Source organism: Chiloscyllium plagiosum, chromosome 12 (assembly GCF_004010195.1).
Source record: "Chiloscyllium plagiosum isolate BGI_BamShark_2017 chromosome 12, ASM401019v2, whole genome shotgun sequence".
NCBI classification, from domain to species: Eukaryota; Metazoa; Chordata; class Chondrichthyes; order Orectolobiformes; family Hemiscylliidae; genus Chiloscyllium; species Chiloscyllium plagiosum.
This window is the reverse complement of record NC_057721.1, coordinates 79425056-79441688: the sequence shown is the minus strand read 5'-3', so window position 1 is coordinate 79441688 and position 16633 is coordinate 79425056. Positions and strand designations below refer to the sequence as shown.

The 16633-nt window shown below is 44.7% G+C and overlaps 1 protein-coding gene across 2 annotated transcripts in view; it reads left to right on the top strand.

The window, feature by feature from the left end:
• LOC122555429 (splicing regulator RBM11-like) overlaps positions 1-15862 on the top strand; it is a 17807-nt gene extending 1945 nt beyond the window's left edge. Inside the window, exons 2-6 of one of the 2 annotated variants that reach the window (XR_006313274.1) lie at positions 4175-4337; positions 8555-8636; positions 10483-10585; positions 12068-12176; positions 14782-14914. Coding sequence is in view for 1 of the 2 variants with exons in the window: in XM_043701423.1 (XP_043557358.1) it covers positions 4175-4337; positions 8555-8636; positions 10483-10585; positions 14782-15114 (681 nt within the window). In the remaining variant the exon portion in view is untranslated. Of the gene's footprint in view, positions 1-4174; positions 4338-8554; positions 8637-10482; positions 10586-12067; positions 12177-14781 lie in introns of both variants that reach the window. The other variant, XM_043701423.1, reaches the window with a different exon arrangement.
• Positions 15863-16633: the final 771 nt, after the last annotated feature.

The window sequence follows — 16633 nt, the reverse complement described above, 5'->3', positions numbered from 1 at the left end:
TGGAAGGCTCCTTTAGGGCCTTGGATAGAGGTGAGGGAGGAGGTGTGGGTGCAAGTTTTGCAGTTCCTGCGGTGGCAGGGGAAGGTGCCAGGATGGGAGGGTGGGTTGTAGGGGGGCATGGACCTGACCAGGTAGTCACGGAGGGAACGGTCTTTGCGGAAAGGGGTGGGGAGGGAAATATATCCCTGGTGGTGGGGACTTCTTCCAGCACCACTAATCCATGTGGATTCCAACCCAACTTTCATCATTTGTATTTTCAATCAACCCAGGATCATAGCCATCTACATCATGTTCAGTGGGTTCTGAGGAAGGGTCACTCAACCCGAAATGTTAACTCTGATTTCTCTCCACAAATGCTGCCAGACCTGCTGAGCTTTTCCAGCAATTTCCATTTTTGATTCCCCTAAGAGCACCCTTGAATACCTCCAGTACCACCGAGAACATCTCTGAATGCACCCCCAGAACACAGCTGAAAGTACCCAATGAGAATAGTCCTGTAGATACCAATGAAAATATCCCACAGGATATTCCTTCATTACCTCTGAAGGTGCTGCTCATAACACCCCTGAAAATGCCCTTGAGAATATCCTTGAAATACCCATCAAAATGCCTTTGGACCTAACCCTGAAAATATTCCTGATAACACTGCTTAATCACAATGAAGCCCAACCTGTAATATCTTCCAGATCCATTCGGGCATTTAAGCGACTTGGATAGGCGTGTGGATGTTAGTGAAATGAAGGGTATGTAGGTTAGTTTGACCTTCGAGTAGGATAAAAGGTTGGCACAACACCAAGGGCTGAAGGGCCTGTACTGTGCTGAACTGTACTGTTCTATATTCTTTAAAAAAAGTCATACCCAGAAAATCTAATTGCCTGAAGATCTATCTCCTGAAAATTATCCCTCAGGAATTTTATTTGAAAAAAATTGGGGCAGCTCAGTGGTTAGTTAAAAATCACACATCAGGTTATAGTCCAACAGGTTTATTTGGAAAGCACTAGTTCTTTCATGTGTAAATCCAAGAACATAGTTACATTCTCAAGTGAACTTTAACAATAGGTGCCACGTCATCTCAGATTCTGCTTTGAAAGTGTGAGGTGCCCTGTGTGAGGCTATCTGTGCCCCAATGTTCAGGCCGATTGTATTTCTAAGAAATGGATTTACAGAATCTTACATTAATTCATGCAGTTTTTGAGCAAAATAAAATATAATTCTGCAAATACAAATTCACCCCACAAACTTGTGCGTGTGTGTTGGGGGGGCGGGGAATATGAGTGTCTGTGAGAGTGTATGTGTATGAGTGTGAGTGTAAAAGGGTATAATTCTGTGAGAGGGTGCATGAGTGACCGTGTCTGTGTGAGCATATGAGAGAGAGCTTGTGTATGAGTGAGGGTCTGCGTGAGTGTATGGGTCTGTAGGAATGTGTGTGTGTATGTGAGAGAGAGAGAGACAGACAGAGAGCGTGTAGTGCAGTGGGGTCACCTGTAGTGTGACATGAACCTAAGGTCCTGGTTGAGGCCATCCTCATGGATACTGAACTTGGCTCAGTGGTTAGCACTGTTTCCTCACACCACCAGGGAGCCAGGTTTGATTCCACCCTGGGAATTTGTGGAGTCTGTCTGAGTTTGCACATTCTCCCTATGTCTGCCTGGGTTTCCTCTGGGTGCTTTGATTCCCTCCCACAGTCCAAAGATGTGCAGGTTAGGTGGATTAGCCACAGCAAATACAGGGATGGGGTGGGTCTGGCTGAGGTACTATTCAGAGGGTTGGTGTGGAATCAATGGGCCCAATGGCGTGCTTCCACACTGTAGGTATTCTACAAAATATCTACAAAAAGAACTCCTGCAACTTTTAATCTCCTGGAAAACCTTCAAACCCACTCTTTAGTGAGAGTCAATTCTGAAATATTTCCATAAAATCTATCCATGAGAAATATCCCAAAAAAATGTTCTTCCCCAAATATGAACCTCCGAAGATGCCATCCACACTCCCTCCCCCCAATATCCGTAAATCTACACCACATCATCTAGCCCAGGGGCTGCCCTTGAAGTTGTGCCCCAGTATAATTTCTGTACACATTGAGTCTCGTTCCGGTCACCCTGTTATAGGAAGGATATTATTCAGCTGGAGAGCGTTCAGAAGAGGTTTACCAGGATGTTGCCAGGAATGCAGGGTTTGAGTTATAAAGAAAAAGGCTGGATAAGCTGGGACTTTTTTCAATGGAGTGTCGGAGGTTGAGGGGTGACCTTACAGAGGTTTATAAAATAATGATGGGTATAGATAAGGTGAGTGGCAAATGTCTTTTCCTTAGGGTAGGGGATTTCAAGACTGGGGGGGTATATTTAAGGTGAGATGAGAAAGATTTAAAAAGGACAGGAAAGACAAATTTTTTGTACAGAGAGTGGTTCGTTTGTGGAATGAACCTCCAAAGGAAGTAGTGGATGCCAGTACAGTTACTACGTTGAACAGCCATTTAGATAAATACATGAATAGGAAATGTTTGGAGAGATATAGACCAAGCGCAGGCAGGTGGGACTAGTTTTGTTTGGGATTATGGTCAGCACGGACTGGTTGGACCGAAGGGTCTGATTCCATGCTGTATGACTGAGTCCCTCATTCCTTCCAGAGCCCACTCTGAAATACTCCTACCAAATGCATTCCAAAAATACTCTCTTCCCCCAAATCCGAACCTGAAAATCTCCCCCAGACCTGAATTCCCTGAAAATACCCTTGCGCCAACCCCACAAGCCCTAAGTAAATGTCACTCCCTTGAAAAGATTGCTCAAATGAACTTTCTTAAACACCCTCTGGAAAAAGATGCCGGTCGGAGATTTGAACCCACGTCTGTGACAGCTGTGCCGTTGTGATTGTGCCATCAAACGATAAACCTCCAAACAAACAAAAAACTAAAGAACTGCAGAAGCTGGAAAGCAGAAACAAAAACAGGAATTGCTGGAAAATCTCAGCAGGTCTGGCAGCATCTATGGAGAGAAAGCAGCATTAACATTTCGGGTCCAGTGACCTTCTTAAAAACAATTTTTCAAGCAATTTCTGTTTTGGTCTCTGGTATCAAACAGTTTTTATCGTGCATGCTCCCTGCCTTCATTCCTGAGGGAAGGGCTTTTGCCCGAAACGTCGATTTTTCTGCTTCCTGGATGCTGCCTGACCTGCTGTGCTTTTCCAGCACCACTCTCTGATCTAAACTTTTATTGTGCATCAGGTGGCAGGGTCTGGAATACACTGTTGTCCAAAAAGGCAGAATGTTCAGGGTTTTGATGAGTATGGCACAAAGTGAACTGTTCTTTTTTTTTGCCCCTTTTTTAAATCTCTCGATGGACTCCTGCACCACAGAATTATTTCATTGCTGACTGAGCTCTCCAAATGAGCAGTCTACCTCGTCCCGTTCTCCCACCTTCTCTGTGTCACCCTGCACAACCTCCTTTTACGAGCAAATCATGTCACTTGAGACCACAGAGAGTAGTAGGTGGGCAGCAGAGACGTCTTTAAGGAGAAGGTAGAAGATCACAGGTAAAAGGAAGAAATAGCAATTGTCTTGAGGGAGTTAGATGGAAAAGATTTGAAGATGGCTAAAAGCTAAGGTTTGAGTCTGTTGAGCTGAATTTCACATTTATTTACGACTGTATTAATTTAATAATTCTAAGTAAAATTCTTTTTCCTTCACAGAAGCTATGATGCTCAGCTCTCACTGCTAGCCCCAGTAAAACTGCCTTCTCTCATCTACCGAAGTCAACTAGTTTAGTTTGGGATTATGGTCAGCACGGACTGGTTGGACCGAAGGGTCTGATTCCGTGCTGTATGACTGAGTCCCTCATTCCTTCCAGAATTCAGGCAGATGACAATTGGCCCGTCTAACTCACCTATCCACTGTATGCTTGTAATAATTCTCAATCCTATTTGTTAACAGGAGCATATTTCATCTCTTTGAATCAAAGTTTTTGCACAGAAGGAGACCATTCAGTTCAACAGGTCTCTGCCAGCTCTTTGGCTGAGCTTCTAAGTTGTTTCTGCTCTTCTCTCCCCAAAGAGTCTTCCAAGTACTTGTCCAAATATCTTTAGACGGAAGCACTGCAGACACGTTGGGATGAATGTACTGTGAGTTCACGTGGTGCTGGTAGCTCAGTCAGCTGACTTGTACTTGTGTGTGTGATTGCAGGCTGGACCTTTGACAAAGGTGCACATAGCTAAAGACAAAGATGGCAGGCAGAAGACCTATGGGTTTGTCTGCTTCAAGCACACCGAGTCCGTTCCATATGCCATCACCTTGCTAAATGGAATCAGATTATATGGCAGACCGCTGAATCTGCAGTTTCGCTCTGGTATGTCACATGCTTTTGCGTTTTAACAGGTTACAGCCAGGAGATTTCAAGGCCCTGGTTTCTGTTATATTGAAAGTAGAACAGTGTTAGAGTCTCCTGGCTTCCCCCCAGAGTGGTCCATCCGTCAGACATCCAAGTGGCCAGAGCCCTTTGCACTCAGTAAATGCTGTGTAGCTTGAAGCAGTCCGGGAACTGGGTATGACTGAAGCAGTCTGGGAGCTGGGAATGACTGAAGCAGTCTGGGAGCTGGGAATGACTGAAGCAGTCCAGGAGCTGGGAATGAGTGAGGCAGTTCGAAAGCTGGAAATGATTGAGGCAGTCCGAGATCTGGGAATGATTTAAGCAGTCCGGGAGCTGGGAATGATTGAGGCAGTCCGAGAGCTGGGAATGATTGAAGCAGTCCGGGAGCTGGGAATGAGTGAGGCGGTCCGGGAGCTGGGAATGAGTGAGGCAGTCCGGGAGCTGGGATCAGTGAGGCAGTCCGGGAGCTGGGAATGAGTGAGGCAGTCCGGGAGCTGGGAAGGATTGAGGCAGTCCGGGAACTGGGAATGAGTGAAGCAGTCCGGGAGCTGGGAATACTTGAGGCGGTCCGGAAGCTGGGAAGGATTGAGGCAGTCCGGGAGCTGGGAATGATTGAAGCAGTCCGGGAACTGGGAATGACTGAAGCATTCCGGGAGCTGGGAATAACTGAAGCAGTCAGGGAGCTGGGAATAGTGAGGCAGTCCGGGAGCTGGGAAGGATTGAGGCAGTCCGGGAGCTGGGAATGATTGAAGCAGTCCGGGAACTGGGAATGACTGAAGCAGTCCGGGAGCTGGGAATGAGTGAAGCAGTCAGGCAGCTGGGAATAGTGAGGCAGTCCGGGAGCTGGGAATGATTGAAGCAGTCTGGGAACTGGGAATGACTGAAGTAGTCCGGGAGCTGGGAATAACTGAAGCAGTCAGGGAGCTGGGAATGAGTGAAGCAGTCTGGGAGCTGGGAATAACTGAAGCAGTCAGGGAGCTGGGAATAGTGAAGCAGTCTGGGAGCTGGGAATGATTGAGGCAGTCTGGGAGCTGGGAATGAGTGAAGCAGTCCGGGAGCTCGAAATACTTGAGGCTGTCCGGAAGCTGGGAAGGATTGAGGCAGTCCGGGAGCTGGGAAGGATTGAGGCAGTCCGGGAGCTGGGAATGATTGAAGCAGTCTGGGAACTGGGAATGACTGAAGCGGTCCCGGAGCTGGGAATGTGTGAGGCAGTCTGGGAGCTGGGAATGACTGAGGGAGTCCGGGAGTAGGGAAAGACTGAGGCAGTCTGGAGCTGGGAATGATTGAGGGAGTCTGGAGCTGGGAAAGATTGAGGGAGTCCGGGAGCTGGGAAGGATTGGAGCAGTCCGGGAACTGGGAATGAGTGACGCATTCCGGGAACTGGGAAGGAGAATTGACAATAAAAAGCATCTGTTTTTCCCTGTTGAGTGGCAGTTTGGCTGTAACACTGTCACTATACAGCAGAATAGCTCTGGTAGTGGTGGACAGTAAAGGCAGCCCTGCATTTAAATAGCACCTTTCACCAGTTCAAGGTGTCCTAAAGCACTTGAACCAATAAACTACTTTGGAAGTGTGGCCACACTAACAATGTGGGAAACGTGGCAGCCAGCGTGTGGATAGCAAGCTGTTACAAACATCAATGTCCCAAATCATTTGTTTTCATGATTTTTGCTGAGAGAAATGCATTGGCCCAGGATGCCAGTGAGAGCTTCAGTGCTCTCCTTCAAAATGACTGCTATGGGATCTCTCATGCCGACCTGAGACAAAGCCTGTTTAATATCACAGCCGAAAACCACCCCTCACAGCATGGAAGTCCCTCCCTTATCACCAAGCTGGAAAGGTGAGTTAGGGCAAGAGTGCTACTCCACGCTTTCATTGATCTCAGTCTGATCTATTCTGAGAGGAGGAAAATCAATCAGGGTATCAGATCCTGATCTAAGTGTAACAAAGAAATTTAGAGCACAGGAACAGATCTTTTGGCCCACCAAGCCTCTGCCAATCCAGATTGTCTATCTAAACTTGCTGCCTATTTTCTAAGGATCAGTATCCTTCTGCTCCCTGCCCATTCTGGTATCTGTCTAATTGACGCTCTTGTACCTGCCTCTACTGTCTCCGCCGCGTTCCAGGTACCCCACCACCCTCTACGTAAAGAACTTTCCATGCATATCTCCCTTAAACTTTTCCCCTCTCACCTTGAACTCGTGACCCCTAGTAATTGAGTGCCCCATTCTGGGAAAAAGCTCCTTGCTACCCGCCCTGTCGATACCTCTCATGATTTTGTAGACCTCAATCAGGTCCCCCTCAACCTTCGTCTTTCCAATGCAAACAATCCTAATCTACTCAACCTCTCTTCATAGCTAGCACCCTCCGCACCAGGCAACATCCTGGTGAACCTCCTCAGCACCCTCTCCAAAGCCTCCACATTTGTTTGATAGTGTGGCGACCAGAACGTATGCAGTATTCCAAATGTGGCTGAACCAAAGTCTTATACAACTGTAACATGACCTGCTGACTCTTGTACTCAGTACACCGTCTGATGAAGGAAAGCATGCTGTATGTCTTCTTGACCACTCTGTCAACCTGCATTGCCACCTACAGGGAACAATGGTCCTGAACATCCAGATCTCTCTCTACATCAATTTTTCCCAGGACTTTTCCATTTACCGTATATTCCACTTTTGAAATGGATCTTCCAAAATACATTACCTCGTATTTGCCTGGATTGAACTCCATCTGCCATTTCTCTGCCCAGCTCTCCGATCTTTCTATATTCTGCTGTATTCTCTGACAGTCCCCTTCACTATCTGCTACACAAGCAATCTTAGTGTCATCAGCAAACTTGCTACTCAGACCATCTACACCTTCCTCCAAATCATTTACATACATTACAAACAACAGTGGTCCCAGCACAGCTCCCTGTGGAACATTGCTGGTCACAGGTCTCCATTTTGAGAAACTCCCTTCCACTACTACTCTCTGTCTCCTGCTGCCCAGCAAGTTTTCTATCCATCCAGCCATCTATCCTGGACTCCAAGTGACTTCACTTTCTCCCATCAGCTTACCATGGGGAACCTTTTCAAATGCCTTACTAAAGTTCATGTATATGACATCTGCAGTCCTTCCCTCATCAATCAACTTTGTCACCTCCTCAAAGAATTCTACTAAGTTGATAAGACATGACCTTCCCTGCACAAAACCATGCTGTTCATCACTGATAAGCCCATTTTCTTCCAAATGGGAATTGATCCTATCCCTCAGTAGCTCCTCCAGTATCTTCCCTACGACTGACATCAGTCTCACTGGTCTATAATAACCTGGATTATTCCTGCTACCCTTCTTAAACAAAAATCAAAGAAAGATAGGAAAAGAGCGAGGGAATAAATCAAAATAGTATGGGAGAGAGAGAGAGAGATGATGCACACATGTCCACATAAGAACAATCTTTTCTAAAACAAAAAGATCTACTGTCAAATCACTCACTCAAGAACCTAGTTTGTTTTTTAACTCAATCACAGGTCCTCTGAAGCAGGAGGCCAGGCCTCCAACCATTGGTAAGAATAAACCATTGCACCATGAGATCCCTCCAAGGACCCAATTTATTTGTGGATAAACCACCAACTCACCTATTTAACAATTGACAAATTGCAAGCAGTGCTTGCCAGGGGCAGTGCACAATAACAAGGACCCCGTTCTTGATATTTTCTAATCAGCTTTTTCAGAGAGCGGGTATGGCCTCTGGAGCAGGTACAGCCTGAATCCACGTCTCCCACTTCAGATTTAGGGCCATTACCACTACATCACCAGAGCGCCTGATGACCCACCACCAAATAATCTGCTAAACCAGCAATTAACAAGACACATCACACACCAGGAACAGGGCAACAAGAACAAACATTGCAGAGGGTAAGAAGAGAGGGAGGGGACTAAATTAAAATGGAATTGGAAGGGGCCTACCCAGTTTTCTTTTACCAACCAGGTAATAATTTGAATATAAAGTCCAATGCTACTTTCAGTCAGCTGTGAAGCTGTTCTGGTTGTTCCTTGAAGAGTCCTATCTTTCTAATACTGACATTGTATTGTGTAAAACAAGGTTTGCAGCTTGAGATTTTTTTGACAGTGCATTGTAACTAATGAGTTTAACTGTGACAATGTGTTTTGTAATAGTATTTGGCCAGATGTGTTTGTCTGTGTTTCAGGGAGCTCCCACACAGTGGAACCAAGCACAGCACACTTGGGAGTAGAAAACACTCCATGCCGAGCACCACAAGAGAGCTTCAGGTACAGAATAAACCTTTTCCATTGCTACAAAGCAAAATGTGAGACCTTTCTGGAGGTTCTAGAGGTTTTTGAGACCTCATACTGGATCCTTTTCAGGCTGCTATATCTAAGGAATGCAAGAACCAGGAGAGAAGGAGTGAAAGAAAACAAGGTATTAAATATAGTCAGCATAGTCCCAGAGGGCCAAAGGGCTGCTCTCTTGTTAGAGAGAGAGAGAGAGATGACTGGTGGTTGTTTAACCTGAGGGTCACCATGCCTAAGGTGAGGGAGCGAGGTTGAGAAGGTGGAGTCTTTATGGTAACCACAGCAGGTATGGAATTGAACACATGCTGTTGGCATCACGGCATTACAAACCAGTCATACTGCCAACTGAGTTAACCAACTCCGGGGGTGGGGGGGGGGGGTGGGATATTAATACGTATTAATCAAAGGAAGAGATCTACCCTGGTAGTTTGTAGCAGAGTGTGTTGGAACATCAATCTGTTGGCTGGCGCAATTCAATAAGCCCATGTCACTTAGTTTCCTATCTCGGCTGTGATGGTGTCATAAGGCTCTGTTTGGAAATTTGGAAGGTTCCCAATGTTGCTGGAAATGGGGACATGAAAATCAAACAAAGGAGTTGGCTCTCAATAGGGCCAGGTGAGCATCTCTGAGCAATTTACACATTCTGTCAATTTGATGTTGCAACAACACAGTACCCCCACCCCCAACCCAATCCCTGCCATCTTATTGCAGTGCATTTCATTGGGGTGCAGACTACTGCCATGTGTATTAGAGGTGAAGAGCATAAGTGTTGAAGGTGCTAGATGGGATCTCAGTCAGATCGGCTGTGTTTGATGATGCCGAGTGTCTTTGGAGCTGCACACATCCAGGAATATGGAGAATATCCCATCACTCCTGACTTGTGCCTTGACAGGGTTTAGGGAGACAGGAAGATAGTTACTCACTGCAGAATTAAAGACAAAACCGTGGTCATAGCATAAAAATTTGTCACCAAACCTAAGGTATAGTCTATAATCATGGTATCGCCATACCTTTCAAACAAGTTTGCTTAGAACATAATTTTTTTTATATACAATGATTTGAAACCATAAAGTTGCTGCACAGCATTTAGACTTTTACCTCCATAATAAAAAAAACTACTTACAATTATTTTTCTTAATTTCATTTCTTAAAGGAGTTTTTCATGTTAAGAGTCTTTGACGCTGTAGTTTTCAGACTCCCGAGATAAAGAAATAAGGAGCAATTTAATTTCTCACTGCTTAGAATGTGAAACTTGTCACCTCAGGAAATCATTCAGACAAAACGCTTGAATGCGGTCAAACTGTAACTGGATGATTACCAAGAGAAAACGGGATAGAAATGTATTCAGGTGAGGAACCTCTGTGAAGTTTAATTATCCCTCTTGGTCCAAATGGTATAGTCCTCTGTCGTTCTGTATGCGCTTACAACCTGCATTTATATAGCACCTGAAACCGATTTTTGGACTGACCGATGTTGGGATAACAGGTAGGCTTTAAGGATGGTTTTAAATGAATATGAAAGTGATAGGATAGTTTTAAGAGAGCGCTCCAGACTTTGGGGCCCGACAGCTGAAACTGCCAGAGGTGGAGCGATGAAAGTCAGGAATGCACTGAACACCGGAACTGGAGGGGCACAGAGATCTTGGAGAATTCTAAAACTGGATAAGTTTGCAGAGAAACCAATAGGGTGAGGCCATGGAGGGATTTGAGAGTCAAGGCGAATATTTTAAAACCTTGCTGCCGTTATAGTGCAAGGGTCATGTACATGTCCCTCCTTGTCTCCTTCAGTCTTCTAATAACACATTTACTGTGTTCTGTTTTAGGAACTCTCCATTCCAAGACAGACCAGGTTCTTCACTGTATCCAACTCCGCCATACTCCATGAACAACCACTTCAACCCTGACCCTTACTACTGGCAAACTATGGTAAGTATGAAGTTATGAAGCCCAATGGAGTGGACCTTCGAAGTCTGTCAGGCCTATAGTCTTGTACAATAGGTAATCTGCAGCTTTTTCAAGGACATAGATTGTATTCCTTACAACAGCAGCTTGCATTTATATAGTGACTTTAATGTGCAGGAACGTCCCATGGTGCTTTGCAGAGACATAATCCGTTAAAGTGGATGCTGAGGCAAAGACGTGGTTGTGAGAGTAGGTGATCAAAGCTTGGTCGAAGAAGTGGGTTGGAACAGACATCTTTAAAAGGTGGGGGGAGAGGCAAAAGACTTTAAGGAGACATTTCAGAGTCTGAGGTCTAAGCAGCCTCACCTGTGGGCTCAAAGAACACATGTGCAGAAAGAGGCAGAGGAGTGGAGGGATCATTCAAGAGATGGTAGAGACTTTCAAGAGTAGAGAAGCTCTGTTGTGAAGAGATTTTAACACAAGATTAGGGATTTTAAAATGGAAGGTTTTAGACCAAGGTTAGCCAGCAGAGGATGAACGGAATTTAGAGGAAATTGAGATATGGGTGCTATTTGAAATTCATAGATCTTGAATGGCAAGCCTTCCAAGAGAGTAGAGTTCACCAGAACAGATTTGTCTGAAGATGACAGGCATGGATCTGGGTTCCATTAGCAGATGTGCTGAGCTGGGGAATTGCAATGGAAGAGGACAGTATTTATAAACCTTACATTTACTCTTTTAATCTAAAAGAAAACCCCACTAGTGATCCACTAACAATATTAACCAAGATCCAGGAGCAGAGGTGGTGTGAGCTTGATGAAAAGAAAACAATCTAATATTAAAACAAATTATAAATATTAACTGTGAGGCATTTTTGCTGACTGATAGTTGTGAAGGGTTTATGCCCGAAATGCCGACTCTCCTGCTGCCTGACCTGCTGTGCTTTTCCAGTGCTACACTTTTTAACTCTGACTCTCCAGCATTTGCAGTCCTCACTTCCTGTGAGACTGTGATTTACAATATGTTATAATAGATTAGATTCCCTACAGTGTGGAATCAGGCCCATCAGCCCAACCAGTCCACACTGACCCTCTGAAAGGTAACCCACCCAGACCCATTTTCCTCTGACTAATGCCCCTGACACTATGGGCAAATTAGCATGGCCAATTCACTTGACCTACACATCTTTGGACTATGGGAGGAAACCCGGAGGAAACCCACGCAGACACGGGGAGAATTTGCAAACTTTATACAGTCACTGGAATCGAACCTGGGACCCTGGTGCTGTGAGGCAGCAGTGGTAACCACTGAGCCACCATGCCACCCCAAATACTGCTAAGGTCAATTAGTGAAGGCGGTAGAGTTTAATTATTGCGTAAGTACAGGCTGGCAGATCGATTTTGAGTTTAATTGTTACACAAGGGAACAGTGAGGATTGGAAAATACTCAGATTCAGGCCCTGGGTCAGAACCAATAGGTGACTGGCTTTCTTTCTCTTTTTTAAAGCTTGTTTTGCATCTGTAACAAAGTGTGACATCTGGATTATGATGGACAAAATGCACGCACATGTACCATTTTTACATATACTAGAAAATCCTCCGTGAAGCTGCTATTGGTAAGTCAGAGGGTACACTGTTTATCAGACGTTACACTATTACAACACAGGGGTACATTGTTTTTTCAGAGAGTAAGTCATTATCACAGAGGACAATAATTTGCCAGACGATATGTCAGAAAGGGCACTGTTCTTGTTAGACAATAATTTGTGTAACAGCGAGTACTTTATCAGATGGTACACTATTTTGTGAGAAAGTGTATTTGTCTTATCAAAGAGCACACTATTTAATCTGGGGATGTATCAAAGGGTTCATTATTTTATCAGAGGGTAAACCATATATCAAAGGGTTACAGTTACTGAAGGTTATGCAGTTTTATAATGATGGAAAAATTAACCAAAGTAATGTTAGAAATATAGGTATGCTACTACAGCACAGCTGCACCAGAAGAATATTAGGTCTGAAAGGGTTAACTTATGAGATAATGTTACACAAACTAAACTTGTATTCTCTCACCCAGAGTAAAGACTTAGGGGGTGACTTAAAGGAAGAGAAACTGTTTCCCCTGGTGGGCAGAGGGCAGGAGCATGTCAGCACAGAATGGTTCTGTTGCTGAAGTGTGTAGTTTTGAAAATTAATTGTAAAATAAATATGAACTTATAATCAGGCCATGGAAGTAGCTGTTCCACAGAATTTTGTTGTTAGAAAGCTCAATATTCCAAATGGCTGCTTTTGCGAATTTTAATTCATTAAAATTTTAACAGATTTATACAGAAATTTACGTACAGTATTGTATTGAAGTATAATGTGGGAATAAGATGGCTGACAATCCACTGGTGATAGTAGGCCAGTTTGGAATCCCTTGGGATTAGCAGTTTGGGATGATTGGCAAGAGTAGGTATAATGGGCATGTGCAGATTATTGTTAGACAAGTTGGGACTTGTCCGGGATTGAAGGCATTAGAAAAAGATGATTTCAGTCACAGAAGGGATCAGGTGGATGAAGCTGAAATGGAAATTGGTACTGGAAGATGATGGAGTTGTAGCTTAGCTGGACCGTGTAATGAGCATCCCATTGGCAATCTATTTATCTGTTCTCCATAAACCTATTGAATAACTATATAAGCTCACTCATTGACTGACTGAGGTTTGAGTCAAGATTAGTGTGGTGTTGGAAAAGCACAGCAGGTCATGCAGCATCTGAGGAGCAGGAAAATCGATGTTTTGGGCAAAAGCCCTTCATCAGGAATTAGCTGGGAGCCTCCGGGGTGTAGAGATAAATGGGAGGGAAAATGAGGCGTTCTTCCTCCAGATGTCAGGTGGTGAGGGAGTGGCGATGGAGGAAGCCCAGGACCTGCATGTCCTCGGCAGAGCGGGAGGGAGAGTTGAAATGTCTGGCCAAGGGGCGGTGGGGTCGGTTGGTGCGGGTGTCCCAGAGATGTTCTCTGAAGCACTCTGCGAGAAGGTTTGAGCACAAACTCTAGGCTGACAATGCACTGCTGAATGGGTGTTGCACACTGGACAGTGGGTCTTTCAGATCAAACATTATCAAGGCCAGTGGAACTTTTGAAGAAGACAGAAAGGTTCTTCTCACTGTTCTGGTTTAGAGGCGAATATAGGAACAATAGGAGGCCATTCATCCATTGTGGATTTTTGTCACTAAATTAGACGATGGCTGATCTATATCTTTACTCCACCTTCTCACCTTGGTTCCATGTCCTTTGCCAACCTTTCATAACAAAGTATAACTCACTTCAGAATTTTCAGTTGAGCCCCAGCATCAACAGTTTTTTTGGGGGCAGGGGTTGTGGGTTTCCACTTCCTTTGAGGGAAGCAGTGCTTCCTGACAAAGCCCCTAAATGTACTGGCTCTCATTTTAAGGTTGCATCCACATGCTCTTGATCATCTGTTCATTATGGGAAATAGTTTCTCTCCATCAAGCCTATTGGTCATCTGAATCACCCCTAAATCTTTACCTGGTGGTGCGGAGAGAGAGAATATTAGTTTAGTTTGTACAACATTACCTCATAATTTAATGCTATTAGTGCCAGTATTATTCTGATCTATCTATGCTGTGGTTATATGTTGCACTTCCAACATTACAACAAGACAGCACTCCATTAGCTGTAAAACTCTTTGGGACATCCTGAGGTTGTAGAAGGCACTATATAAATGCAAGTCTTTTATTTTTTCATTGTTCATGGTCCTGGTCATTCCGTTCTGTTAATAACCTGGCTCTGTACTTCACTGGTCACCTCTCCAGGTCAAAACCGAGTTCAATACATGAGAGTTAGCCTGAGCTTTGAACCTGTTGAGTAACACTCCCTGGGTCTCATCTTCTTGTCTCCCCAGCTTCGATCCCACGATCCCACTGCTGCTGCACCTTATGCCAATGTTGGCAATGTCATTGGGCTAGGGGGCTTGGGCTTACACTGTCGCTGGACAAGCTGGTGGTTAAATTCCAAACAATCTTGTGGAAGAAGATGACCATGCTTGGCTCAGCGTGTCTGAGGGGAACCAGTGCTTGCAAAACTGGACTGTGGATATCTTCAGTGCGCACAGAGGGGGAGGGGAACATGGTGTTGTCTGGGGTGGGCAGAACGGAGATGGGACGGGGGCTGAAATCTTGCAGTGGGTCACCATTCTGGTCTGCTCCTCTTTTCAGATGAACACGTATGCCCTGCAGCAGTATCACATCAATTCTCAGATGGCTCAGCAGCAGCAATACTATCAGGCAATGGCACACGTGGGCCTCCCAGCTCAGATGCCCCATTTCGATCCGATGCCAGAGTATATGTCCAGGTCACATCAGCCTGCGTGGGAAAATCGTCTACAGAGGGACCCAGTCCTTGGGAACTGCTCCAGCAGTGGTGGAGGAGGACAGGCGAGGGAATCAGACAGCGACAGTGACAACAAAAACATGGAAAAGCTCCAGACAGCCAGCAAGCAGCGGAGCCGTCAGTACAAAAAGCATAAATCCAAAAAGAAGAAATACTGATAAGAGAGAGGGTGGGAGTAGATTGAGCTCAGAGTAGAGGCTCTTACCTTTGATCTCTGGTAAAGATGTGTGAAAGACCTGACAGAAATAAGACCAGTTTTGTAACACTAGACAAGAAACATATCTTGACACCTGTTCAGGTGATAAGTTGGATTGTACGCTCAAATCCATAAGCCTGATGTAAGATTATGTAGGTGGAGGATGTGGTCCTGAGAATATTGGTGCCACAAAGGTGGATTAGTGGTAATAGAGTTATCACAGAGAGTTGAGTAAAGTATTTATTTATGGGTGTCTGAAGCATTTCATGAACACTCCACTCATACTGTGAAATACTTTTAATGTCACTTGCAAAGTTGGGATGTATGTGGAGAGAAGCTTTAAAACTTTTTGCAACTGGAGTACCCTTTTTGCTGGTTCCAGCTCTCTTCACACCGGCAACATTACGAATAGGAGCAATTTGAACTGATGATTTTAGTGCATTAGGTCACTTTATACTTCATTGGTTTTAGTTTATGATTGAATGATATGTAACTAATTATTGCACTTGGGACCCCTATATGGTAGACTCACCTGTAATTTTGCTATTGGTGGGAGCTGTGTTTGAGGGTGGCATGGTTGAGTGGATTGGCAGTACACCAAGCCACGATGCCTTCGACTGCTTGTTCCTGCTGTGAAGATGGGAATACCAATAAATTCATAGCTGGCTAATTCATTGTCTCTTTTGCACATTAAATGCTGTTGCACACTGCCTTATCTTGAAAAGTTATTTTGCTTTACACGTTTTAGTGCCTCATTGGGTTGCACTATAACAGAGACCTAAGAAGGGCTACTAGTCATCAAGCTAGGTACCAGAAAGGATAATGGGAAAATCACTTCTGTCAGATATGTGAAGTCCTCCTTCCCCACAAACAGCTGGAGACGCCTGCCAAAATTTGGAGAATTGTGCCACAAAATAGTCAAACAACAATCTGATATAGTCAGCTTCACTGATTTCGTCTGTTACAGATGTTGTCCCAGACACTTGTATCATCATCCTTTCATTTGTACTGTCCACCAGCAGAGCAGACTCCCCAGGTGTTCTGCACATGGTAAAATTAACTCTGGACTCCATGAAGTATCATGGCATTTGGTCAAACATGGGCAACAAAATGTCCTGCTGACCTGCTTTCCCTCATCTGATGAATCAGTACCATGAATGTACGTTTGCTGCTGAGCTGGAAGGTTTGTTTTCGATGTTTCATCACCACACTAGGTAACATCATCAGTGAGCTTCCAATTAAGCACTGGTGTTATGGCCCGCTTCCTATTTATATGTTTAGGTTTTCTTGGGTGGGTGATATCATTTTCTGTGGTGATGTCATTTCCTGTTCTTTTTCTCAGAGGGTGGTAAATAGGATCCAAGTCAATGTGTTTGTTGATAGAGTTCCAGTTGGAATGCCATGCCATTCTCCTGCATGTCTCTGTTTGGCTTGTCCTAGGATGGATGTGTTGTCCCAGTCAAAGTGGTATCTTTCCTCAT